Below are 26,560 nucleotides of genomic sequence, written 5' to 3' on the forward strand. Positions count from 1 at the left end.
ACAGGCATAAAGTTCATTGTTAAGTACTGCAATGAGAAGCCATATCTTCCCATAGATAGTAGCCATGTTACACTACAATCCATCCTATGGCAAAGGAGTGGGGTGATGGGGAGCCCAGCTGGTTCTGGGCTCTCAGTAAACTGAGATACTGAAGATGGAACTTCTTACACCTGGCAGAGGATTAACCACGGACAGTGGGGACCGTGACACAATAGGCTGACATTCCTCACAGGAAACCCACTGTGTCACGGTCCCCACTGTCCGTGGTTAATCCTCTGCCAGGTGTAAGAAGTTCCATCTTCAGTATCTCAGTTTACTGAGAGCCCAGAACCAGCTGGGCTCCCCAACAGTGGGGCATGTGAAGAACAGTGTTTTAATACACAGCACAAGAGGAGATATTAATTTAAAACTCACTTCTGAAGTACAATATCCAATTCTACGTGTGGCCTAGAGCATGAAGCCCAAAGATAATTTTTCTCTGCCTTGTATGTACTCAGCACCTTCAGCTCTTGGAGGAAATCAACCACCTTAGCAGTTACACTTTCCCTAATCTCTGCACAATACAACAGAACTTTGAGATGAAGAGTACACTCACTTAAAAATGTGAAGTGGTGCCACACACACACACCTATCACACAGAATATATTTGGTGGAATTGGAAAACTATGAGAAGCTTTTTACTAGGTTGAAGTTAGCAGATTAACACTGGCTTCCTCTGAAAAGTCTCACACAGAGGAAAGTGGTGGGGTCCCCATCCCTGGAGATATTTACAAGTGTGGTTGTGGCATGTGGGGACACAGTTTAGTGGTGGAGTTGGCAGTGCTGGGTTGGATTCAATATTCAAGGGCTTTTCCAATCTAAACAATTCTATGCTACAGGGCAAGGAAAAAACCCTCAAAGCAAAACCATAGAAGGGTTTGATGCCTCAGTAAGAGCTTTAGAAGCAAGGATCAAGCCCTGACTGACTTAAAGCACCTCTAGGTAATAAGAGATGGAGAAGAATTAAAACTAGAAAGATAGCTTGAATCCTCCTCCTCCCTTCATCATAAAAAGCTGCGTAGCACACATTCCTAAAAATGTACAAAGCAAAGTTTTTCAATTGAAATGTCATGCCAAGTCAGTTAGAGGAGTAGAGAAGGAAGAGACAAGAGAAAAAGGATTAAATATCCTTATATCAACTATTGTAAAAAGGAACATTTTCAAAATAATTAAAACCAGTGTGGCACACTGGGTGCCATCACAATTTAAGGTACAAAATATCAATCTATAATTTAAGAGAATTAAGCACCCTAACACAGACATTTTAATAAACACAGGTGGGGGTTCAATACTCCATAGAGCAGAAATAAATTCAAGGATTGAATGGGACTGTACTGTTAACTAAAATGATACTCCTGTGTGTTTACAGTTACCAATATTTGTGCTGAGAGCAACTTAGCATTTACATGGATTTCATCTTAACTGAGTGATGGTCATGAAATATCACCTGTTACTGACTTATCTTGAACAGTCCATACACTCAGGCCAGACCAAGACACCAGGTCTTCCCAGAGCAAAATTTACAGAACAGTTCCTACAAAAATCAGGATTCTGTCTAAAGTCTTGAGCAATTTGGGGCTAGCAAGAATTGCAGTATTACCACTAAAACCAGGTACTAACTGGAACAATAGAAACTGAGTGTTTTCTTATCCATGTTAGTGAGCTCACAACATGAGGACCTGCAAACAAAGCTAAACGTGTTCTGACATGGTTTTTGAGAAAGCTGGCTTTTGCCTGGAATCATTATCCACCCCATGCAAAGCACAAGCTCTTGAATTCAGGTATGAGGACAAACATAATGAAAGCAGAACACAAATGCAGACAAGCTTAGCAACTACTTCCAGAGGACTGAATGCTAAGCAGCCCTTTCTTTAGTTCAGCAATTCTTTCTTCTCTTGAGGCTTCATAACTCTTTGCTGTCTTAATGAGAGATTCATGACACTTCTCCAATGCAGCCTTCAAAATTTGGTGTATTTCCTAGAAAGAGAAGATGAAGAAAAAAAAAAAAATCCATCAACAAAGTTAAATCCTTACCAAGCATAAGTGTTAAGTAAGTGATGTTGTGGACTCAAGTGATTTCAAAGATCCATAGCTTAAAAAGCACTCACAGAACACAGGGAAGTTACAGAACATGAGAAAAATAAGGGAAGCCACAAACAAAATCCCATTATTATGATTCTGTTGAAATTCTAGTGGTTACAACAAGATGATCAAGCAACCATCACCAGCCCAGCATTCACACCACTCCTGCCCCATTCTGGGTTAACCCGCGTCACCCAGGTCTCTGCCACTGTGACTACTAACCCCTGCCCTCCCAGCATGGACACTACTTCAGTAATGAATAGATAGGATGAGATGCTACAGGCAAACTGTGATCCCCTACTTTCAACCCATCAGGATTTCTGCCTCCTTCCAAGGCAGAGTTGGACAGACATCTTAATAAAACTCTAGGAAGAAAGTATCTGTAATATGGCAAGTGGTCCCGTGTTTGAAGGAGGCTGTTGGGAGGATTGTTGTACTCCCCATACTACAATAACTGTTCCTTTATCCACACAGCTCAAGTTAAAAATCAGTTGGTTGTTTTCCAAGAAGAAGATTTCTTTGTGGGGAGGGGGTAAAAAAACCTCACCTTGGCTTTCATTGCTTCTTTTCCAGCATTCTCCTTCAGCTCCTCAATTTTGTACCTTGTCTGTTGGATTTCCTTGTGAATGGCCATCACTTTATCATAAACAGCACCCCTCTTCTCCTGGACTTTGTTACAATATCTAAAGGTGAGAGAAAAAAGTTACTACTGAGCCATTTGACTAATTGCGGATTAAACTTAACCCCACTACGAGCAATTTTTAGGAGCATGAAACTAGCAGCTTGAAACTAACAATGATGTCTAGAATTTACTTGTTTGGAAATCAATCCAATTTTTAAACTAGCAAATCTTATGTAGAAGAAGGGAAATTCGAAGTGGAATTAAAGAAGGATGTTGAAGATCCTCAGTTGCTGCCAGTCAAGGCAACTCAAGTGACCTCAGTGGAGCAACTCCAACAGGCAGCTGGACACTGTCTTGCTGTCTTTGAGTGATGCGGGTTAAAAGCAATAGAGCTGCACTTGATGTTTCAGCATAACTGAATGTCACACATTTTCCTTAGCCCTAGATCCCATCCCACCGGACTCTAATCCCATACATCTACATCTGTTACCTGCAACATCCAGTCCATCATTTCACTGTGTCCCAAGGACCAAATAATATTTCCCCAGCATGCAGGTAAATACAGGTAGCTCCAGCTGTGAGTTGCCACATCATCAGCAAAGGGTGAGTGTGGGAACAGGGGCTCTACCCTGACTAGGCGTGGCTCTACCACCTACCAGTTTATTATACAAATGCTTAGGGTAATTACAGCTGGAATTGCAGCAACAGCTTTCTGTAAAGAATGACTAAAATAACTCATACTTGGCAAGAACCCACTTACACCTTCCTACCTCAAGGGGACAGTCAGGACACATTCTCTTATTCACCAACAAAAACTCTTGTCTTCAAACCAAGGTTACCTCCCTTCCCCTCTTGCTTATCAAAGCATCTAGTTTTATCACTCAAGGGAAATACCTAACACATTAAAACTAGAAATCAGCAGCAACTTTTGACATAAAGAAGCATTAGATTATATTATTTTTGTTCTTTAGTTAAAAGCTACTTTTCACAGAACATAGAATCAATTGGGTTGGAAAAGACCTCTGAGGTTATTAAGTCCAACCTCTGAGCCAGCACCACCATGTCAACCAGACCAGGGCATCAAGTGTCATGTCCAACCTTAAGCATCTCCAGGGACAGTGACTCCACCACCTCCATGGGCAGACCATTCCCACTTGTAGCCACCCTTTCTGTGAAGAAATTCCTCCTAGTGTCCAATCTATTTTCCTTCCAAATAATCTCATTGAGCTGGTATAACACACTAAATAACTAAACCTTGCTGCCATTCTACAGACCACACAAACCTTGAGCATGACTAAATCTTCCTTGACTCCCTCAGGTCTGTGGAAGAAGCTCTCTTCTGTCACAGTTAATCTACTCAGCCAATAATTTTCCACATTCCCTTTCCTATCCATGTACAAAAAAAATTGTTATATAATAAATTTTCTATAACAGTTCAGCTCTTCTAATCTCTCAGTGAAGTCACAACCTTACAAGGCTGCAGTTTGCTGCTGCAGGAGTGACTGACATGCTGCAAACAGGGCCCTGCAACCTGCCTTTAGCACATGGTAGGAAGGAAGAGGGACTGAGAGGCTTTGATCAAATGACACTTTTCCTTTTGTTTTAGAAGCATCATGTCAGTATAATGCTCCTCAAAGATGGGAGCCCCCTTTCCCCGTGGGTCTTGAACATCTTTGATAATGAGCAAAAGTGGCAAGGGAAATTATGAAAAATTCATGAAAGGCAAATGGGGCTTTGTTGAAGTCTGATAAGTTGGAAAATTATCCCAATGTGACATTCTCTTCAAGAAGATAAAAGAATCAAGAATAAGCATTATAAATTAAATTAGTGCTCCAATAAAAGAATTTCTGTCAAGTCACATTGCAATTATTGATTTGAGACCCCAAGTCCCTGCCTGAAGCATTACTGGTCTTCATACAAAGCTGTCCCACACTGCTCATTTTCTTCTTACTGATAAGCTGTGAGTTTGTATGAGACATGAACTTTGGCAGCACATAAAGAAGACATAAAAGCAGCATCAGGCAGAAACATCAGCTCTTACTCAAGCACAGTGCACTTGTGCTGCTCAACATCTTCACGCTTCTTTTGTATCTTTATCTCAACCGTAGACAGCGCCTCATGTTTTGCAGTGACCAGTCTCTTTAGGGACATTTCATCTGTCTTCACCCTTTTCAGCTCTATCTGAGCACTATCAATCTGGTCCTCCAGATTTCTGGCCTGGAGTACATAAGGACAGAAAAAAATTAAATAAGGGAAAAATAATCAAGACAACATTCCCTGTTAGTGTACTAAGATTAGAACTAGGTTGATGCTTTTTGAAAATCTGACTGCTGACTCATTCTCCCAGTGAAATACCAATTCTTTATCTGATTATAAATACATCCAAATGGACAAGATCCCATTACTTAGAATGACTTTCAGAAGTTACTGACTTCTGCTATAGCTCTTTGCCAAGGGTAATTGCAACACATGCTATACAAATACCCAAAGAGACTCCACAGCATTTTTCGAATGCTCCTAACAATTGCGTTCTCCCAAAACCAAGTAGCAAATAGCAAGGTACTGTATCGTGACAAACACTTCATCACAGAATGTCTGCCTTAGTAATATTAATAAAGGCATACAAGACATGACTCTTCCTGAAATAGAAATTTTTTTGCTCTTAGTTTCCACTCTCAAGGCAGAAGAAACTCGATTTGACTCTTCTTCTTCCATCATTTCTTACCAAAAAGCCCAAGACAGTTCAAACTATTTTAGGTCAGGTTTCTATGGCAACAAAGGCTTTGACTATTCAAAGTGGTCAATAGCCAGTGCATAGTACATTAGTTAGTGCCACACAGCAAAGCAGCAGCAATGTTTTACTGACATTATAAAGAACAGCATTTTTAAGTTATCCAAATTCCTTCTTTCCAGGGAAGAGGACAGACGGAAAATTTCACAGTACTAACATTTATTGATGGTCACCTGTCTTGCTTAGACATTACATTCATGCTAATCAGATGTAATTTTGGATAATACAAACCTCTGATAATACACTGGCCAGTCTCTCCACATTTGCTCCTTGCCTTTCCATCTTCTTTTTGTATAACTGCAACTCCAGTTGGCATGATGGCAGAATCTCAACTAAGTCTCTATAACTCTCATATTTCTGAGTAATTTCTTCCTTTAAAGAGAAAAGACTATTAATAAACAGCTTTGGAGTTATTCTATATAGAATTAAAGCATATTGACTTCTGAACCCATTCCCTCATTGTTTACTGGACACTAGAAGTAACATTTAACAGTTACTGAAATGAGAGCTTAAGTTTGTAAAAAATAAATAAACAAAAGGATTTATTTGGAATTACAGTGTTTTACACTGAACTAACTAGTTTGCTAAAAGAGCTTCCAAGACAGAACAAAAAGCTGTGAAGATATTCTATACTGGTAAAACAAGACTCTCATAAAGCATCATAAAAGCAGATACCTCGAATTACAGAAATAGAGTTTATACCTTTGGAACAAAAATACCTACAGAGGTATGAACAATCATGAACAACAGAAATTAAAAGACTGTATATTAAAATAAATTTAAAAAAAAGAAAAAAAAAAGCTAGGAAGGGAACTCAGTGATTAGCATACTAGTTGAGACAGCCATCAATTCCAGAAACAGTGAATGATAACAGAACCATTACATAGCACATATTCTAAATCCAAAGGCGTTCGGGAGCTGCCAAAGATTGTCGTTTCTTGAGAGCAAACAGCCAGACAGGTACATTACAGATTCAAGAGTTCTACATCTAGCCTTACAAACAAACAATTACTCATTGAGGAATAAGCAGAACTGACTGCAATCCTGCTTAAAAAAGAAAAAAAAATAAATATCAGCCCAAGCAAAAAACCCCCCCAAAACCAACCAACCAAAAAAAAAACCAACCAAACAAACAAAAAAAACCACAAACAAACAAAAAAACCCAACTCCATCATGAACCTTCAGTTCTCTGAAGTTATGATTTCATTTCGGACTAACCACTGTTCTGTTGCTGTTTTACTATATGTCATTCAAGAAGCAGTTCTAGATGACAGTTTGGTAAAACATGTGCTTTTTCTAACAGAATACCTCCTTGTGTGGACAGAGGAAGACCTCACCTTGGATTTCTTCAGTTTCTTAACGGTCTCTTTCATCTGTTCTTTGTAATTTTTCAGTTCCTCTGGACTCTCCACAATTTTTGATTTCAGCTGTTCTTGTTCTTCTTTCAAAGTAGCCATAGCCACTTTAAGGTCATTCTGGTTAACAAGACAAATGCACTTTCAATATTAGTAATTAGGTGAACAAAGAACTGTACAGCATTGTTTGCCAGGATCTTATAACTAGACAGGTTCTTTGCTCTGTAGTCATTTCTTGTTAAGGTTTTTATGAATAAATTCCTCTAAACAGCATTAACATTTCAAAGCAGTTAACAGTCCATTTTGCTTCCCTAACTTGTTTACAGGGTGCAATACTAAGTCACAAGAATTGCACTTAACTAGTACTCCACAAGGAGTCTGCCATTCCATCCTAGAATGGTTTGGGTTGGAAGGGACCTTCAACATCATCTCATTCCAACCCCCTGTCATAGGCAGGGACACCTTCCACAGACCAGGGTGCTCAGAGCCCCATTCAGCCTGGCATATTACTAGCAGCTCTCTCCCTCAGAATATCTCATTTAGGAAAACCAAGGCAGTCACTGGAGGGTTTCAGAGTCAGCTTTACTAGCCTGGTAGAAGAGCAACAAGTTTCCTGTGCAGTCTCTCAAAACCTCCTGTTTTGTCCCCACTGGGTCAGTGCTGCCTTATTAGCCCACTTTGTGCATTTGAGATAAGCCCATGGCATCTCAAAAGTCCAGATTTCTTGCCCTTGTTCAGTTTCCTGAACACAGAGAGCTTGACATTGTAGAGATGTGTATTTAAAGTTAACAAAACAAGCTACTGCAGTAAAGCTTCCATGAAAGGAAAAAATTAAGCCAAATAATTTTTTTTAGAAAATTAATGATCTGGTGATCATTAATCTGATCACTGATTAAACTGATTAAACTGAAAGCAACCTAGTTCCAAGAATGATTTGATCCTAGAAAGAGAGATGATCTATTAGTTGATTTAAGGTGAAAGCTACATCCTGCACCTACACAGGGGTGTACTCACCAGTTTTCGGGTATTCTCGGCAATATCAGTCTTCTTCTGCGAAATCACTTCTTGCAGAGCTGTCTAAAAAAGCAACAAGCTTTAAATAAGCATCTCTGCAACTGCTACCTGCTTTATCTTTCTATCAGACCTGCCTACAGGAGAAATCCCATTTATGGGTCCTTTGGAGTCTCATAACCAGCAGACAAAGCTGCAGTCTATAAGATTTTAAAGACAGGAAAGAAGAATGTTCTTGCAAAAGCCACTGGGAGCACTGGGCATGTAGCCAGCAGTAGGTAACTAGGAACAGGGATAAAAAGCCGACTACCTCTATTCCTACTGACCCCAATATTGTTATACCCCCACAACCTTCTTTGCCAGAGGCCCTGTTCTTCAGGAAAAAAAAAATCTAATTTAAGGTTCCAAATAATATAGAAGTCAAGCATATGGTTCATAATATTAATAGTAGAGACATGACTTGATATAACAAAAACCCCTAAGCGTGGATTATTACTTTTCTTTTCCCCCAAAGTTGATGAAAAGGTTACACATGAGACCTTAGAGGCAAATTTCCATTGCTGAACAGTTACTCCTGCAATTAACCCCACTCTTTTTGCCAGGCATTCTCTTGGGTAACCCTTCTTAGGTCTCATTTCTTGCCATGGCTCACCTCTAGTTCCAATTCTCTAAATTCAGATGGAAAACAAAGGGAAAAATATACATTACAGTTCTGAATAGTAACACAGGTATCCCCCAAAAGAAACACAGGTATCATTTCCAAAAGAAAGAGTCAAATATACTTTTGTATTCCCCAAGTCTGATTTCAAATATGTTTTACACTCCTTATAGCAAAATGTAGAGGGGTCAGATAAAGGTCATTGCAACACAATGCTGTAAGTCAGAAAATTCCCCTTTATCCTGTGTTACAGGGAATGGAACAAAAAAAAAAAAAAAAAAATTCAACAGAAGTGAGGAACATCCACAATCAGAAATCATAGCAGCATTTCAGAGAAATATATAACAAGATCATACCTGTTTCCGACGATACTCTTGCCTTAGCAGGTGCTCCAGTTCCCTAATGCTCTCTGTCAGCTGCTTGACCTCTTCTTGATGTTCAGCTGGAATGGTGCTAAGTGAGAAATTAATATATTGCATAGCTTCAGCATCATTACAATCAAGTCAGAGTACAGTAGATACAACAATCACTCTCTCCAGAGAGTTTACAGTCAGTAACTTTAGTAATCAGAGCAAGACAGACTTAAATTAATATATTTATTTTCCTTTGCTTGCAAGACTTTGAAGCATAATCTAAAGGGCTATTTTGGCAAGAAGTGGTACAAGCATAAAAGAGGACTAAGTTTAAAGATCACGTTAAGCAAAGCATAAAAGAACAACACTCCTATAAATTTTTGTAGTGATTTTCATTTACGAAATTTCATATTACCTGCCACAGAAACAGCTTGTTACAAGGTAGACCTATACTAGATAGAAAACCTCCAGCATAGCATACACCAAAAGCAGCTGCCAGAAAAAAATCTGTTTTGAAAGCTGTCTTGGAAACTAGCCATCTCTTCATCCTATTACGCACAAACAAAACCAAAACTTAATGGTGCAAATACTCAGGCAGTAGGACTAAATGGCTTGAAACAGAAATTGTGGCAAACAGGCCAAATAACTAAGGAAGATGACTTTATTCATCTATTAAGTTAAAAATGAGCTTCCTACAGCTATTGAAGAGAGACATCATTAGAAACTAACTGTAACAGCAAAAAGTTTCACCCTAGTCCCCAGTATACAAATAATAGGATTCTCTCAAAGTAGCCATATATTCCCAAACTCATTTTCATTCTCTGCCTGCAGAGAATAAACACCCACAGCTCCCTCAGATGCAGTCCAGATCCTTCAGCAGCTCCATTGCCCTTCTCTGGGCAGGCTCCAGCCCCTCAATGTCTTTCTTGTGAGGGGCCCAAAACTGAACCTGGGATTTGTGGTGTCACCAGTGCCCAGCACAGGAGAGCAATCACTGCCCTGGTCCTGCTGACCCAAGCCAGGTTCTATTGGCCTTCTTGCCCACCTAGGCTCATGTTCAGCTGCTGTTGACCAGCACCCTCAGGTCCTTTTCTGTCCAGCAGCTTTCCAGCTCCTTTTCCCCAAGACTATAGGACTACACAGTTATTATGTCACAAGAGCAGGACTACATACTTAATTGGCCTTGTTGAACCTCACACAACTGGCATTGTCCCATTGATCCAGCCTGAACAGGCAAGTCAAGTAGTGCTCTCCTGGTGCTTACTCCTCATACTCACTTCAGTTTCTCCAGCTTCATTGCTGCCTCACGATTCGCAGCCTCCAGTTGTTGGTGTTTCTCCAGAGCTGTTTTCTGCAAATTAAATATTCAGATGTTTTTTATTTTAGAGGAATATAGCTTCTCTCTGGGCATCTGTTAGCCTTGCTCATCATTATTTCACATAAAATGCTTCTCTGAACTACTGAGATATCCAGAAGAGAAGCCACCTACGATTCAAGCTTCAGCCCGCTGACCATTACACCCATCTTTCCTCAACAATGCAAGTGTCAATCCTTCCCTTACCAGGCTAAACTATCAAATAATTATTGGAAAAAAACCCCAACCCTTTCAATAATATCCTAAGTAGTAATTGGTATCTTCCTGTACTACTTGGCTACATTTAAAATCCCAACATGTCACATAAACATGAAGTTAAACCACAATCTTTATGCTCCCATTTCTAGGTTACCATTAATTATACTGAAATAGCTATCCTGGAGTAAAACAGCCCACAGCCTTACATAGTTCAGTTGTAACTCCAAGTAGACCTGACGCCGGAATTCTCTGAAGTTTACAAAGTTAAGGATGCCACTCAAGAAGCGAACAGTCCTCTTTGTTTCTGAAATAAGAATTGCAAGACATCATTGTGCTGGTTTCCATACGCATTGCAATTGCTTATGAAAATTTGGGAAAAATATAATTCAGAGAAGAGGCAGAAATTACAAGACAGAGTTCAAATTAGTTCTTCCCCTGCTCATCTTGGAAAGATTTCAGACTACACAAAAACCAGCACCAAGCTAGTTGTAAACTCTTAGCAGTTTTGTGGAATTTAGCAAATGAATAATGGCACCTGGGAAAAAGACTTAACACACAGCCTCCCATTAAAACAGAAGGCAGGGAGACAGAGAGTCAATCTTGAACTACAGCTCCAAAGAGAGAACCTCTCTGTAACTTTTAGACTGACTCAAGGCAGCAATTTGAACTGCAGGGATTTTTGGGCTTTATTCCAAGGAATGTGAAAGACTATTACAAATATGTTTTATTCAAGACAGATCCAGAAGTGAAAGAGTTCTTAATGACAACTTCTTCCAGGTTGTTTGTGTCATAGAAGAGTCATCACAGCTGGGTATTGAAAAGGGTGAAGCAAAAATCCAATCACTTCCTACACAGGCCTCAGCATAAGAAATCCTACAGAGTTTCAAAGTTGTCAGGGTAATTTTCATTACCATTTATTTTTACACTATTTTAAGTGTGTCACAGTCCACTCTCCAGACCAGCAGTTCAACAACTCATAGCATAGCAAAACTGCCCTAAGTTATTGACCTGGCTCAGCCTACAAAAGGAATAAGAACTGCTCACTAGAACTAACTTGTCTAAGGACCACAGTAAGGGTCAGAAGAGCAGCTGGAACCCAGGGACCATACTAGATGTCCATCTGGTTACGCCAAATAAAAAAATAGCACCTGGATATTAAGCAACACCCACCACTCCAGGAAACCCAAGAATTATAGTGCACTTGCTTACTTGGGTTTAAAACATCAGCAATTTGGAAATCATTAATCCGGCATACCGGCAGCAAGCGCTCCCTGCAAGGAAAACAAAACACACCTCATGTGTGGTGACCATTACCCAGTTTTTGTGCTGCAAACATTTACTACAAAACAGATATTTCCTCTCATCCCAGAGCATTTGCACAGCAAGCACAAGTCTCAGAAGAGTAACAAAGCAGGACTCCACACACTGATGAGCATTAATAGTTTGCATTCTTACAGCATCTCAGATGTTTCAATTGACAAAATATTTGCCTGTAGAACAACTTTTCAGCTTAATTAGGGAACTCCTACACCTAACTATTAGTCAATTCTCCCCTTACAACTGAAATAAAGCTTAAAGTCTAACACTTACATGATTTCAACAGACTTCAGACAGCAAATTTCCACAACAGGAACTTAAGATCTTTGCTTTAGGTAACGATGGCCTTCCAGCCACTCCAAGGATGGATTTGTGCTCCGATCTTGGTGAGGCTAAATTATTTAACCCATTCATTTAGGAATTTTACTCTATCAAATATTGCTGCCCCTGTTCATCTGCAAATTTAACTTTGCTCAGAGCCAGCAAGCAGTGGAACCACCATCAGCACAAAGGCATAAAAACCCAAAACTTAAAAAAAAAAAAAAATGGACTTTTACAAGAAACGGCAACTGAATAGATGTAGCATCTTTTACTTACATATGAATATACAAATTACAGACAGGTAGAAAGCCTTCATATATCTGTGGATACATTATATCAACGCTGACTGGCATCTAAAGAGTAAAGAGAGTCAGTGCATAAGTAGAGAATACTTATAACAAAAATTACACAGGTTTTCACAGCATAAGATAATTCCAATAGGTTACACGCTCTGAGGATTGTCTTCCCATCCACAGGGAACACATATTAAAGGCTGAAAAGTGTCATCAAGTTAATCAGCAGACTACTTTAAGTGTCATTTTTGGCTGGAAAACATACAAGACAACAATAACTAAAGCAGCAACACTGCAAACTCTGGAATTCAACCAACTCTACTTTAATTTGTTCATAACTGGTGCAGGACAACAGTCTCTGCATTACACACCTACCATCAAGAAGCTTTTTCTTTAAACACCCCAAAATTGACACTTAACTGTTTTATGAGGAAGTCAAAATGAGAAAGTAGTGGTACACTGTCACATTTTTCTTATACTTTAAATCTCATGATACAGTACCCCAGCTAATGTCATGGCCTGTGAAGAACAGTTACCTTGTGCACATAAACTGAAAGGGAAGAGCATATCCAAAAATGCCATGAGAAACAACACTGTTCTCATTTTCAGGCATCTGTTCTTGCCTAACATAGACAGAAGACCAAGTACCTTGTTCATTAAGAGTTATCAGTCTCTCCTTACTTTCCTCTCAGTTAATGGAGAATGGAGATGAGCAAATATCAAAAGCAATACTTACTTTCCTTTTAGATCAGTCCAACTTCCTCCAGCTGAGCCCAAGGCAGAAGCCCAAAATACACAATATGTATTTTCAGTGCTGGACATGGTGTCCCTTCATAAGCTTGTCCAGTCCTTCCTGGACCTTACAGACATTGCTGGCACCCTCAGCATCTCAAATAACAAAATTCACAGCTTAACCACAGAAGGAGACAGCTCTCCAAAGCCTGTCCTCACAGCTTACAGAAAGTGTAAGTGAGCTCCTCCTCTTCATGCCCACTAGTTCCTGTAGTGAAGCAGGGAGTCCACTTTACATGGCAAAAGAAAAAAAGCAAACCTAGAGGCAGCACAGACACAAAACCATTATTCCTACAGATCTCTTGAGCTGAAATTAATTTCCAGATGAGGAGCAATGACCAAAGCAACTACTCAAGGCCTCAGCAACAGCCCACAGATGATGCTCCCAGGTTCATTTACCTCTGGTTAACGACCCATGCCAATGGCTGTCCTGCACTTCTGCAATCCCATTCCTCTCTAAGAAACTGCCCTGAACACAAACACCTGTGGCACCTCACACACAACACCACCTCTGTTGTTTCTGCAACAGAGGCAGAATTCCTAAGCTCCCATTGCTGCAATTACAACACACAAAACAGCAGGCTGCTTGCCATTTACTAGTGAGAAGGCAAGAGTGAGATACTTCAACACTTGTTAAAGTGAATATTCTTTTCCTTTCACATTCCATTACTCTGCTACCAAAGCCATACCATGTAGAAGTGCTCCAGTCCAATTCCATACACTTTCTGAAGGATTCTCATGTAAATCAGGTGTAAAACTTCAAGCTGCAGGAAGAAAAGACATGAATCACTATTCCATATTTTTTATTATTCAGAGCTCCCAGGCTAGGCCATAAAATTAGTTCAGCCTTTAACACAGGGATGCCGATTTCGCTGAGCCACCAAGACAAATAAGTTTAGCTTTTCAATAGTTTGCAGTTCAAGCAATACTTGCTCATGATTCAGTTTTAAGGGACAGCAGGTAGCTCAGACAAGTACAGCTCTATGTATGCCAGGCCCAGTTTTCATTACATTATTGCTCACTAAGCAGTTTTCAAACCAAGTGGAAAAAAAAAAGGAACCTAGAATCTTGTAGCAAAGAGCGCCCTTCATCACAATATTAAAACAAAAGGGAAAAAAATATCTATAACCCAAATAGTTTTCCATTTATAGCTCTAATCCATTATCAATTTTGCTTCTTAAAAATCATCATCCTGTCATTTTTTAAGCAGTTAGGGCCAGACTCCTCTCTCCACAGGCAAAAGCACACGGAGCCACCTTGAGGCATCAATTTCACTTTAAGGCCACTTTTCTTCCGCTGAGGACACACACTAACAGCAACATTAATGGTCAGAGCGACACAGGAAGAAAAGGGTTAAGCAAGGAGGGGTTTAGAAGCGGAGGCCGGTTTAAAGCACTAATTTATCAACCAAACTGTTGGAACACTGGGACTTTACCGAACACTGCAGCTATTTTAATCCAGGTCCCACAGAACTGGGAAAGACAGGCCGGGTACTGTGATGACACCACCCCCACTTACTGGCGGGACCCGAGAGACGAGGAGAGCCCCGGGACTCCGAACGAACCCCGGAGCACCCACTCCGCGGTGATAAGGGCCAGGGTAGCGCCCTATGATGCACGGGGAGGATGGAGGGGAGAGACAGCGAGCTGCCCCGCGGCGCCTCACCCACCTTGGGGGTGCCGAACAGGTCGCCCTTGACCAGGTTTCGGCCCTCGGCGCCCGTCAGGACGTAGGTGCGGAGGGAGTTGATGATCTCGTCGGGGCTGTAGCGGGGGAAGGTCATGGTCTCCATGGCGGCAGCAGAGCAGGAACAACCCGAGCCCGGCACAGCCACAACGGCCGCACCACCGCTTGAATGTGCCGCGCACTGCACCGCCCCACCTGCCGGCCTATCAGCGGCAGCGCCGCCGCCGGGGGGGGCAGGGCTTGGGGAGTCCCCGACCTATCCGCGGCCGCGCCGGGCGGGGGGGGCGGGGCGTGGTTTGTCGAGGCCCCGCCCCCGCCGCGGCCGTTGGCAGTGAGGGGCGGGGTGGGCCGCGGCTGTCGCGGGCTGTGGAGGATCGTGAAAACATCACAGCGTGGTTTGGGTTGGGAGGGACATTAAAGGTCGTCTCGCTCCAAGCCCCCTGACATGGGCAGAGACACCTCCCAGTAGACCGCGTTGCTCCAAGCCCCGTCCACTCTGGCCTTGGACACTTCCAAGGATGAGGCAGCCACAGTTTCTCTGGGCAACCTGAGCCTTATCACCCTCACAGGGAATAATTTCTTCCAAATATCTAATCTTAAGCTCTCCTCTTTTAGTTTAAAAGCATTCCCCCTTGTCCTACCACTATCTGCCCATGTAAAAACTCCCTCTTTTCCATAAACCCTGAATAAGGCTTAAGTAATAAGTACTGGAGGGCTGCAATGAGGTCTCCCCAGAACCTTTCCCAGACTGAACAACCCCAGCTCTATCATCCTGTCCCCTTCCTTTACCAGAGTTGCTCCAGCCTTCTGGGCATCTTCATGGCCCCCCTGGACCCACTCCAACAGGTCCACATCTTCCTTGTGCCCAGGATCCTGGACCTGGACACAGCACTCCAGGTGGGGACAAGAACCTCCTGGCTCCTGCCATAAGATAATGCCAATCCAGTGCAGCATTGCACAGATCTCTTTCCTAATCAGTAACCAGTGAGCACCTCCTGCATTGTGACACTATTTCTGACAAAATTTGTACTGTTCACTGCTCTCCCTACACAGTTTCAGTGCTCTTATCGCACACACAGCTTCCCGCACCTCAATGCAGCTGGAAGCAGGTTAGCAAGGTCACGGCACTGTCCTCGAAACCAGGCAGCTTCTGCAAGCCACTGACACGGAGGTGTCACCTGGCAGAGACGCTCCAGCCACTGTTCCACACTTGTCGATGTAAAAACCAGGCTCAGTTTCCAGCTGGGCGCTCTGCCAAGGGGTCAGATGAGCCACAGACACAAAGTGCTTCCCAACAGCCTGGCAGCTGGACATCTCCTTGGCATGGCTGTGAGGGTAGCGCAGCTTTCATAGGGCAGCTCGCAGCCCCCAAAGGGCTGAGTGGTCTGGAGTGTCTCAAACCATGCCTCCTTTGGGTAGATTGTGGCCTCTGAGCCTCATGGTTTATTTTGGGATAGGGATGGCATCAGAGAGGATCAAGTGTCCGAGCAGGTGTAGCTGTCAGTATCTGGAAGTGAACTGCACTGGGCAGCAGTTCCAGGAGTTCCCTGCAGACATCCCTCTGGACACCAGGCAGCTGATTCTGGCGGCAAACAATGTCTCGTACCTGCCAGCAGTGGAATTGAGCTTCCTGGCTGATTTGGTGTACCTGGACTGCAGCAAGAACCTCTTTGGGGATGACCTGGATTTCACTTTCATTGGCATGGTCAAGCTTGTCTATCTGGACCTCAGTTTCAACAACCTCACCCAGGTCACCTTCAGCACCTTCTCACACCTCGTCAGCCTGGTGGTGCTGAAGATCTCAGACAATCCCAACCTTGTGGCCATCGAGAAGGATGCTTTTGCCAACAACACCTGGCTGAGGCACCTGGACGTGAGCCGGACAGGCTTAACATTCCTGGACACCAGCACCGTCCAGCACCTACCCAACCTGAAGTTTCTGGGGCTCAGTGACAACCTGTGGCACTGCAACTGTTCCTTTTTGGACTTCATTACCTGGACAATAGAGAGCAACATTCATTTTCCAGGTGAGGGCTGTGTGAGCAGAACCTCTCTCCTCCCTACTTCCACAGATCTCTGTGGAGCGGAGAAGGTTCTCTATTCTCTTTGCCCAAAGTTCAGTTTATGGGGCTGTGCCACTGCATGTCATCTGAGGGTTCCATCTTCTGCTGTTACACAAACCAGGGGTGGGAGCAGTTGGGTTACACACCATCCAAAGTTGGGTTTCATGCCCTCCGCACATGGAGAGTCATACTTGCTCACATCCTCAGGGCAGTCAAGGAGGTGTAGGCTGTAGGTGGGATATTGCTGCTGCTCTAAAACATCTGGATCCAGACTCAGGTGTTCCCGTGCCTGTGAGTCATCGCACCCCATGGCCACAGTGCCAAGAATGAGGATCCTAACAGAGCTCTGGGGAGATGTACACGGGGAAAACTGCTGCTCTGAATTTCCTGCCTTATCTCCATCCCAAAATCAGCTGTTTCCCATCATATTGAGTGATTCTACAACTGGGCCATGGACAGGCTGAGGCAGGGTGATCACCAGCTGCCTTTCCCAGAAAAATGCTGGTCCCAAGGGCAAAGCTTTGTTCTGCAGCTGCAGCACATGAACTTGGTATTTCTAAACGGAAAAGAAACAGCACAGCATGGCGAAAAGAGGAAAGCTTTGGTTTCAGTAATGCAGGACATGACGGTGAGAGAGCTACAAGAGAGAAATTGTTTGAGAAAGTCTGTCCATTGAAAAAGAAAGGGTCACAAAAGAATCCAAGGGGAGAAAAGGGAAGGGCAAATAAAAGCTGGTGTTAGGAAAGAATCCAATTAAAGATATCTCTGTGTCTTCATTAGATGAAGCTCCCTATAGGAAGTAAAGTGGGGTTTTTTCCACATACAGGTTACAAGCAGTTATGGAACAGTGTAATAAAGTACAGTTCTTTGCAGTGAGAGTAGAGATAACCCACTGAACCCTGCAACAGGAGATTAAAGGTCATTGAAGGCAACTTGGGAGGGTAGGAGTAGGAAAGGCAGTGATAGTAAAGACTGGAAGGTATGAGTATGGATCCCTACCCTGCACTCTTGAAAATGGGAAGGCCAAAGAAACCAAGGAAGCCACAGAGGTTGTTTCACTTCCCTGCTCTGTTGGACTTTGCTTTGTCCTGGTGAGATGCTGCAGGAGAGTCCACAGGAGGCTGTGTGTCTCCAGGAGGGCTGCTGGAAAGCATGCACAGGATGGACATCCTGTATCACAAACACATGGGCAGGGAAAGGTAGCCCTAAAGTGAGGGTTGTTCCAGGGGCTGCTTGCTCCACTGCAAAGGGACATGGGAACAGCGCCCTGGAATCTGCTGCAAGAAGATCTCCACCCTGACCTTCAGAAAGCTACTGATGTTTCACAAATGCCTGTGCACCCATGTTTTGGGCTCAGCTGGATCTGTGCAGCCTAGGGGTGGACACAAAGCTGCCCAAGTTTGGATGGATTTGGGTAATAGAGGAACAAAAGCTCTCAAGTTTTACGCAGGACCATTACAAAGATCAGTGTGAACAGCAGTGATGTCACTCAGCCATATACAATACAATGTCATGTGATAAAAGTCTCCCATGGCTCATTCCTCTCCACTGCTCCCTTTCCCTTAGGCACTTCCATCCTGTGCCCCACACAGTGCCCAGCCTGTGTCCAGCACAGTGTCTGGGGGGTTCCAAACCTGCAAAGGAAGGAGAGGGCCATGGCTGAGGGCACACCCAGCTTCCATAAGGCACCCCACTCACCCTTCACTAACTTGAGAGGGAACAGCCAGCATCTCTTTTATCACTGCAGGTATTCAATATGACAGGATACAGTTGTTTCAGTGGAACTGAATCACTGATGAATTGCCTCTGCCTCTCTCACAGAGCAGGTAAGGCTGTGCCTAACTGCAAACCACTCTAGTTGTCAAATGAGCAGCAGCCTCATTATTCCAGCATAATTTAGGCTGTATCACTTCAGAATGTGTTTGAGAATGAGAAAACCAACACACACAAGGGCTCTCACATGAAGATGAATGTGCTCAATCTGCAGAGGTGAGCGGTGCAGGGACAGCAGTTTGCTGCAGTGGCGTAATCCAGTGGGCAATATTTTCCTGTGGAGGCAACACCACAGAAATCATTCTGGCAACCCAGGAATTGTGGTTTGGCAGGGGTTTGGCTGTTCAGATTTCACCCAAGCCACAGAGACAGAGGGGTATGAAGTGTGTAGATGTTTTTCAGGCATTGTGCAAACTCCTCCACCATTTCTCTAGCAGGACTTCTGTTCACTAAAGCTTTAGACACAGGCCGGAGAGCCTTATTCTGCTTCTCCCTCTGCAGATGCTGACAACATCACCTGCTATACCCCAGAAGGCCTGCGAGCCCTGGGGATGCCGGCAGCGGAGGCACAGCTTCACGTCAGCTGCCTGACCCAGCTATACAAGAGAGACTATGTCTTTCTGTGCCTCGTTGGCTTCTGCATATTCCTTGCTGGCACCATTACAGCCTGGCTGGCCGGCATCTGTGCTGTTATCTACAAAGTCCATGGTTCAAAGGGAGAGGAAGAGGAGGAGAAGGAGGAAGACACAGCCATTTAGGACCAGCCCTTCTGAACTCCCATTGTGGAAACCAAAGGCAGGCCCTTCCTGCCTGATTTTCCCACATGATGTCCCATTCTAGATGCTTTTTTTTTTTTTTTTTTGGAAGTGAAATAAAACTGCAAGAGGAGGAAGTCTCTGATATCTATTTTCACTTGCTGTACTACTACCTCCATTTTTCTCCTGCCACTGGGACTGAGGACACGGGAAAAATGTTAATTTTGGAGGGGATAGTGAGAGATGTGCACAGTGCCAGGCATTTCTACTCCTACTTTACTATGAGACCACAGAAGAGTAGGGGTACAGGAACTGGCTTGACTGCAATACGGGAAAGGCCCTGGCACTGTGCTGTAGTTAGGGATGTCACCAGGCTCTTCCTAGCCAAAAAGATCAGCAGAGCTTACTGGGACCAGCCTAGAGAGCTTACTGGAGTTGCAAGGAATCCAAGAACTTTCTGCTGTGGAAAGGCAAATAAGTTAAAAACAGGACTTTTAGGGGTCCGGGTTCCCACTGGTTCCTACTTTTTTCCCCATTACACCAGTGACAGCAGAAGAACCCTCTATCCCTCTGCAGCCAGACCACCTGTATCTCCTCCACTGAGTTATGTGCATTTACAGAACTGAAAAGTCCAGCTCTGGTTTGGTGTCACATAATCCTAAAATTGGAATTTTTTTTAAGTAAAAAATACTGCTTACACACTCTCCAAGTATTCTTGGAAATGGCTTGTGTGTCCATACCAAAGTGCCAGGATTGCATCTACAGACCAGAATAAAGCAATATGTAAAAAAACCTCTTTCCTATCACTGGCCCTGGGAACTGCCAGGGGAAGTACCTGCCTAAACGACCAAGCACGGCAGCTCCACGAGTGAAACACTGTCTGCTCCATCTGACACTAGCAGAGTCTGATGAAATAAAAGGGAAAAGCAGGAGATTTCAGCAAGCACCGTACGAATTACCAAATTTAGAGCCATTAAACTGTAGACTCTCAGAACGAGAGCCGAGATCTGTCTAAGCTATAATGGGTATGGCAGAAAGGGCGAGGAGCGGGATAACGATGTCTGCGTGTGCTGGGGACACACGTAGAGCTGCTGGGGCACACTGGCACGGCAAATCTCTCTGTAGAGCCACACGGATGGATCCCTGTTCCACTCTTCTCTCGCAGTGAGACTGATCGTGCCTGGTCGAGCCCCGGGCCCCGCCTGCGGGCGGTGCTGCGGGCGGCCCGGCCCCGCTGCCGCTCCAGTTCCGTCCCCGGTTACATCCCCGGCTCGGTCCCCGGTTGCGTCCCGCAGCGCGCCCAGGGTGAGTGCGAGGCCGGGCACCTCGGTAGCGTGGTCGCGGGGACGAGGGGGATGCTTCTAGGGCTTGGTTATGCAGGTTGTCCCGATGGACGGTGGGGAAAATGGAAGGAGCGCCGGGGACATCCTCCCACGCGAGAGAGGCTCCGGGGGAAGGTGGCTGTGGGACGAGCAGGCCACGGGGCTATGCCTGCCCCCCAGCACGGGCGGCTTAGGCTGAGCCTGGCCCCGCCTGGTTTGGGAGGGCTCAGCCCTGGGAGCGAACGGGGGGGACGGAACGACAAAGGGTTCTCCTGCCTCGAGAGAAAGCCTGGAAAGTTTGAGATTAAACCGGGAAATCCTGTCAGAATCCGCGCGTGGGTCTGCTCAAGGAGCCTTAATGCACTTTGCTGACTCACAGTAGCTTCAGTGTTATGGCAAATTTGGGAAGAACCCTTATTCTGCAGTAAAAGTACCTCCGGTAGTACTTCTGCTCCCACTGTGTGCTCTGTCGTGCTCCAGAATCTCTTGTTCGCGTGGCTCCAGCCTGAAACATCTCTGGATGGAAAGTAGAAATTGAGTCTCGTGCCCGTGACGGTGCATGGCAGCAAAGCCCTTGCAGCTGGGGACAAAGGTTGCTGAAACACTCCGGGCACCAGAATCCGGAAACGATCATGGGGGAGAGGCAGAAAGTCCTGGGTGACTTTGGAGTGCTTTATATGGCTCCAAATTAATAGAGCAAAGGCTTGAGGTACACTTTTATACCACTAGTGTAAGAGTAGCATAATTGTATAACTCAACTGGCTTAATGCTTTGCTGAGTTCTGCTCCCAAAATAAACCCCCAGATTATAATCTAATGCTGGAAGATAAAATGCCTGGTTCTCCAACAACCTTGTTATTTGAATGGGGAAATGTGACCATCAACCTGCTCTACTAGGTGGGAACATGTTCTGTTTTCAGTATGTCATCTGTCAAGTGCTAACCTTAATTACAGGTGCATGCCATTGACTCTTCTTTATTACTTGGGGCTTTTAATGTTCTTACTGATAATATTTTACCAAACTTCATGTGGACAAAGCCAGCTGTTTTCTTCACTTTGCTCCAGCAATAATAATCTCTATGCAAATGAGAAATAAAGCCCTCTGGTCCCCGAAGATTCCTTGTGAGAGGTGCAGACATTGCTGCAATAGGAAGGCTGTTTGTGCTGGTTCTCTGAGGTGGCCTGTTTTTCCCCACACTGACAGATTGAGCTGGGGGCAGAGAGCAGGAGACACCAAAACCTCACTATATCCTGGAGTCACCATCTGGAGACAGGCGCCAACTGGTGTTTGGTTTGCAGAGGGAATTATCTTGGTACTGGAGGGAAGTCTCTCCTGTCTTCTGCTGAGCTGTGTCATGCAGCACCCTCTTAGGTCACCCAGAAAACCTCTAAGGTTTGGGATTGTGCAAGAGAGTTGTGGGGAAGGGCCCTTGTCCTCTCTTGTTCTGGGAGGGAGCTGGAGTGCTCTGTGTTGCGCAGGGCAGGCTGATGGTGGGATGGGCAGAGGGAAATAGGGAGAACATGCAATGCTGGCCAGCATGGCAGAGGCTGCAAGATGCTCCCCTTGCTCCGTGGTTCTGTCTCAGGCTGCCTGAGGAAGCACAGAACTGTTAAACAAAAGCCATAAAGGCCCTGGTATCTCCTGCTGCAGAGTTGCTTGTGCAGACGTTGGTAACTATCAGCAGCTGTGTGTTGTTGGGGCTGGTCACCGATTCCTGACTGAGAGAGCTGCTGGGAGCTGTGGGGCTGAGCATTGCTCGTCCAGCCAGTGCCTCTGTACTCAAAAGGTTCGCTTACTATTGCCATGGGGGTGAGGTTTATTAGTCTTCACCTTAGTGGAACAAAATAACCATTCATATGTAGCCCAGCTCCTTTCAGCTCAGGGGGTTTCTGAGCCAGTTTGTATTTCTCTGTATCCTTCTTTCCAATTTACCTCTTCTTCCCAGAGCTTGCCCACTTTCCTATTGAATTTATGAGGACTGCCTGCATTCACATTGACCCTTAGCAAGGAGTTCCACAGGTCAGGTTCCCACTGCATGAGAAAACACCTGTCTTGGTTTGTTTCCAGTGTGTTCCCTGACTTCATTTGGTGGTCCCTAGCTCTGGGGTTGGAAGGGACCATGAGCAATCAGGTTTCTTTCCCTGTCTCCAGAGTATCCCTGCAGCATAGAGTAGCATGAGCTGATGGGACACAGCTGTTGTCCTGCTCAGAGCCACAGTCTGGACTGGTGTCCTCCAGACATCACCTTCCACCAATGCTTAGGTGATTTTAAGGCTTGCCTGAAGGAAATGTGCAGAAAGCTCTTGCTTTGTGCTGCTTAATGCCCAGCTGGCTCCAAGAGCTGAAAATTCTCCCCCACTCACCATTTCTCTCTTCCTTCAGCCAGTCCCCGTGCTGGGAGGTCTTGGATCCGTGCTCAGCAATTCTTCCATGCAGGCATATCCGTGTGCCGCATGCTGCCATGTCGCCAGTCACATGCCAAAATATTAACCTGCTCCCTCTCTCTGACAGCACCAGGATGGCTGTTCTCTCCAAGGAGTATGGCTACGTCATGCTGACTGGGGCTGCCAGCTTTGTCCTGGTCATGCACCTCGCTGTGAAGGTGGGCAAGGCCCGCAAGAAGTACAATGTGGAGGTGAGAGCTCAGGTTGAGGGGATAGTGAGGTCAGAGCCTGTCTCCTGCGGGTGCTGCAGACAGGCTAGGGGACACCTTGCTTATTTTGGGGTGACTTGCTGACACTTCCTGCCCCACCACACAGATGCAGAAGGGATGGAGCTGTCATGGCTCCCCAGACAGCACTCAGACAGAGCTCAGGATTTGGGACATCAGGCACTTGGCACCAAGCTGAGACAGCTTGGCAACACCAGTGGGCAAGAAACCACAGGGCTGCAAATACGGCATTGGGGGGTAAAGGAGTCGTACTAGAACAAAAGTGACAGGACGGTTTCTCAAACTCAGGCGAGCCCGTGAGTCCTGTCACAGGAAGCGTTTCAAGGTGACCTTCCCTCAGCATCCACTGAGGAGCCTCTAAGCTGGGCAGGGCTGTAGGTTGGGTGGGGTCAGCCAGTCCTGCTGTGAGTCAGGGCAATGGCATGCAGAGGCTGCTGTGCCACTTGGCTGGAGCACAAACCCTCGAGCTCCTTTGCTCTTTCACCACAGAAACGGCAAGCAGGGGTGGCCACAAGGACAGCCTGTTGGGGTGATCCCACTCCTACTACATTAAGTCAGGATTGTAGCAAATGTACCCAGTGCACGTGGTGCACAGAGGGCTGGATTTGAGGCCTGGGGAAGCCTCTGCAGCCAGGCAGCAGCTCCAGCGGTGAGGAAGGTAGTGACCTTCAACACAGCTTTTGTGGGCCATGGGGCAGGAGACAGGCTCTAACCTGCCACTGCAAGTCAGTCTTGCAAGCACCCAGGCTGCCCTGGGGAGAGGTGCTGCAGCACCCTCTCTGCTGGAGAACAGGCTCCCAAGCCCAGACTGTGCCTGCTCATGTTTTCCTGCTGGTTTATATTTTTGGCAGTATCCAACCATGTACAGCACAGACCCTGAAAATGGGCGTATCTTCAACTGCATCCAGCGCGCACACCAGAACACGTGAGTAACATGTACAAACAGAGGCCTAGAGACACACAGGGCTGTGGGCAGGGCCCACAGCAACAGAGGTGCTGCTGCCACATGCTCCAGTTCAGGCTCAGTGCTTGAAGACTACACACAGCCCTGTAACGCTTAGCAAAAAGGCTGTGCTGGCTCCTTCCCATGCCTTAAACTGTGAGATGGGGCTGTGAAGCAGCCTCCTCTTCCCCAGGTCCCAGCAACTTGCTTCCATGGGTGGATCTTAAGACACAAGGAATCTTGTTTCCTGAAGAGCCTGCCTGGGTCTCCTGGGGAAGAGGCCAAAGTCAACCCCACTCCTGTGGACAGGCTACAACAGCACATCAGAGGGGTGCTGGAGACACAATTCCTGGCTGATGTTTAGCTGTGGCTTAGGGCACAAAATGGAAAGAGTGGGTGGGTGGCCTAGGAGAGATGCACATGCTGGGGAAAGTCCCTAAAAGCCTGTGCATGCTCAGATCCCTTCTTAGTCAGAGCATTGAGCACAGAGACTCATAATAGGCCCAAAGAGCCCTTGGGAGGGGATGTTTGCAGCTTCTGCCCTCCGGAATTTCCTCTTTGTAAGCAACTTGAGCACAAACACCACCTCTTCACTTTTATTTTCAGATTGGAAGCTTATCCCGCCTTCCTGTTCTTTTTAGCCACCGGTGGAATCTACCACCCGGTAAGTGACACTGTGGTCAGGTCTGTGTGTCAAAACTCGGCTCTTGCTGCCTGACTGGGGCAGGAGGCCAAGTTAGCCCCTTTACTGGCCACAGCACAGCAGTGCCCCTTCTAAAAATGTACTTGTGCAGGGGAATCACAGGTATTTAATAAACTCATTACTGCCATTTCAGCTACTAGGCCCCTTTCCTTCCCCTAAGGGTGCCTTGCTGGACAAAAGGGAAGCATTCACAGCCTCCAGTCCACAAGTGGGAAGGGTCCCTCCATCCTTCCCTGCCTGGTTCTTCCAAGCCCTGCCCAAGGAGGTCAAAAAAGCCTGGATTATTTTTAACTGAAAGATATAGACAACTCAGGAGGAAGCAGATGTTTGGGAAAGGCCAACACCTTTGTCTTTGCCCCCAAAAGACAAACCAGGTCTTTCCTGAATACTCCTTTTTGGAGAGGGAAGGAAGCAGCATAGGCGTATCTGGAAAATGGGAGCCAACTATAGATTAAGAGGCAAGGTGGAAGTTTGGAACACCTCCTGACCCAGGGCAGCAGCTGCCTCCAAGATCCTGGCCCTTGGTCTGGGCTCACCAACTGGACAGTGGTGAAATGAGATTTGGCACATGCTGCCTGCATGACTTTGCTCAAGTCTCCAAAACTTTAAAGCTTTTCCTTTCTCTCCAGCGGGTTGTCACAGGGCTTGGTATCACCTGGATCATTGGGAGAATCCTTTATGCCTATGGCTACTACACAGGAGGTAGGTCTTTACCCTGCAGCACACAGCGGGTGTGTGGAATCTTAAGTCTCCTACAGTGACCTTGGGGCTCTGCTCCAGCCTACAGAAGGGAGGCAGCATAAAGCTTCCGGTAGGGTGTGAAGGAAAGGGTGCAGGTCCACAGGCTGCTAACACTGCAGCACATTCTTCCTGCTGATAGGAAGAGCACTCATCCAAGAGGGATAGATATGCTAATGAGGGCAGGTACAGGGCCTGGGATTTATCTTTAGTTCCTGCTCTGCCTTCAGTTTCCAGGATGGGTTAGTCTCTCTCTCAGTGATGGGCTGCTGAACTGACAAAACCTGCCTTTTTTCCAGATCCCAAAAACCGAAGAAGAGGGGCCATTGGCTCAGTGGCACTCATTGGGCTACTGGGCACAGGAGTGTATTCAGCCTGCCAGCACCTGGGCTGGGTCTGTCAAGGGGAAGGCTGCCCCAGAAGCTAAAGGGAGTTTTGTTCTGTTTTCTTCTAGAACACTTCATTTCCTGTAGATTTTTTCTTGTCTCATTCAATAAAATGAAGCTTTCCATTCTGTATTTTCACTCTAAAGTTATAGAGCGTTTTCTTTAAGCTCTGCAGAATTCTAAAGTGACTCTGGTTTTGCAGGACTACAGAAATCTGCCCATCAGGCAAAGATGTTCTTTCTAGATTGTATGATTTTAGTGACTGAAAAGCCACCTTGAAACTCATTTAACTCATACAGCAGCAGGTCCATTT

General features: G+C 45.3%; 3 protein-coding genes across 3 annotated transcripts; 2 read left to right on the forward strand and 1 right to left on the reverse strand.

The window, feature by feature from the left end:
* Positions 1–321: 321 nt before the first annotated feature.
* On the reverse strand, positions 322–21,312 carry NUF2 (NUF2 component of NDC80 kinetochore complex). The gene is made up of 13 exons (XM_050307168.1): positions 21,241–21,312; positions 13,897–13,971; positions 12,399–12,475; positions 11,694–11,755; positions 10,691–10,788; positions 10,189–10,262; positions 8,915–9,011; positions 7,904–7,966; positions 6,872–7,009; positions 5,766–5,906; positions 4,785–4,960; positions 2,669–2,804; positions 322–2,016 (listed from the first exon to the last, which is right to left on the reverse strand). Exons 2-13 carry the CDS (start codon positions 13,945–13,947, stop codon positions 1,867–1,869), a joined length of 1,263 nt encoding a protein of 420 aa, XP_050163125.1. The 5' UTR covers positions 13,948–13,971; positions 21,241–21,312; the 3' UTR covers positions 322–1,866.
* On the forward strand, positions 16,290–19,487 carry LRRC52 (leucine rich repeat containing 52). Its single transcript, XM_050307126.1, has 2 exons — positions 16,290–16,920; positions 19,231–19,487. The coding sequence occupies exons 1-2, from the start codon at positions 16,296–16,298 to the stop codon at positions 19,485–19,487; spliced, it is 882 nt and encodes a 293-aa protein (XP_050163083.1). The 5' UTR covers positions 16,290–16,295.
* MGST3 (microsomal glutathione S-transferase 3) lies at positions 20,710–26,385 on the forward strand. Its single transcript, XM_050307175.1, has 6 exons — positions 20,710–20,789; positions 23,318–23,441; positions 24,329–24,402; positions 25,027–25,084; positions 25,753–25,825; positions 26,161–26,385. Exons 2-6 carry the CDS (start codon positions 23,325–23,327, stop codon positions 26,286–26,288), a joined length of 450 nt encoding a protein of 149 aa, XP_050163132.1. The 5' UTR covers positions 20,710–20,789; positions 23,318–23,324; the 3' UTR covers positions 26,289–26,385.
* Positions 26,386–26,560: the final 175 nt, after the last annotated feature.

This window comes from Myiozetetes cayanensis, unplaced genomic scaffold, assembly GCF_022539395.1.
Source record: "Myiozetetes cayanensis isolate MyiCay16 unplaced genomic scaffold, myiCay2020 scf12, whole genome shotgun sequence".
NCBI classification, from domain to species: domain Eukaryota; kingdom Metazoa; phylum Chordata; class Aves; order Passeriformes; family Tyrannidae; genus Myiozetetes; species Myiozetetes cayanensis.

What these genes read in the sequence shown, in the direction of transcription:
- MGST3 (XM_050307175.1), top strand. Translation starts at nt 23,325, where the DNA reads ATGGCTGTTCTCTCCAAGGAGTATGGCTACGTCATGCTGACTGGGGCT. An exon ending in GCAAGAAGTACAATGTGGAG is followed by an intron (nt 23,442 to 24,328) that starts GTGAGAGCTCAG and finishes TATTTTTGGCAG; the next exon opens with TATCCAACCATGTACAGCAC. An exon ending in CCGGTGGAATCTACCACCCG is followed by an intron (nt 25,085 to 25,752) that starts GTAAGTGACACT and finishes CTTTCTCTCCAG; the next exon opens with CGGGTTGTCACAGGGCTTGG.
- LRRC52 (XM_050307126.1), top strand. Translation starts at nt 16,296, where the DNA reads ATGCCTCCTTTGGGTAGATTGTGGCCTCTGAGCCTCATGGTTTATTTT. An exon ending in GAGCAACATTCATTTTCCAG is followed by an intron (nt 16,921 to 19,230) that starts GTGAGGGCTGTG and finishes CTCCCTCTGCAG; the next exon opens with ATGCTGACAACATCACCTGC.
- NUF2 (XM_050307168.1), bottom strand. Translation starts at nt 13,947, where the DNA reads ATGAGAATCCTTCAGAAAGTGTATGGAATTGGACTGGAGCACTTCTAC. An exon ending in TGGAGTTACAACTGAACTAT is followed by an intron (nt 10,263 to 10,690) that starts GTAAGGCTGTGG and finishes TTTAATTTGCAG; the next exon opens with AAAACAGCTCTGGAGAAACA. An exon ending in ATGAAGCTGGAGAAACTGAA is followed by an intron (nt 9,012 to 10,188) that starts GTGAGTATGAGG and finishes TTTCTCACTTAG; the next exon opens with CACCATTCCAGCTGAACATC.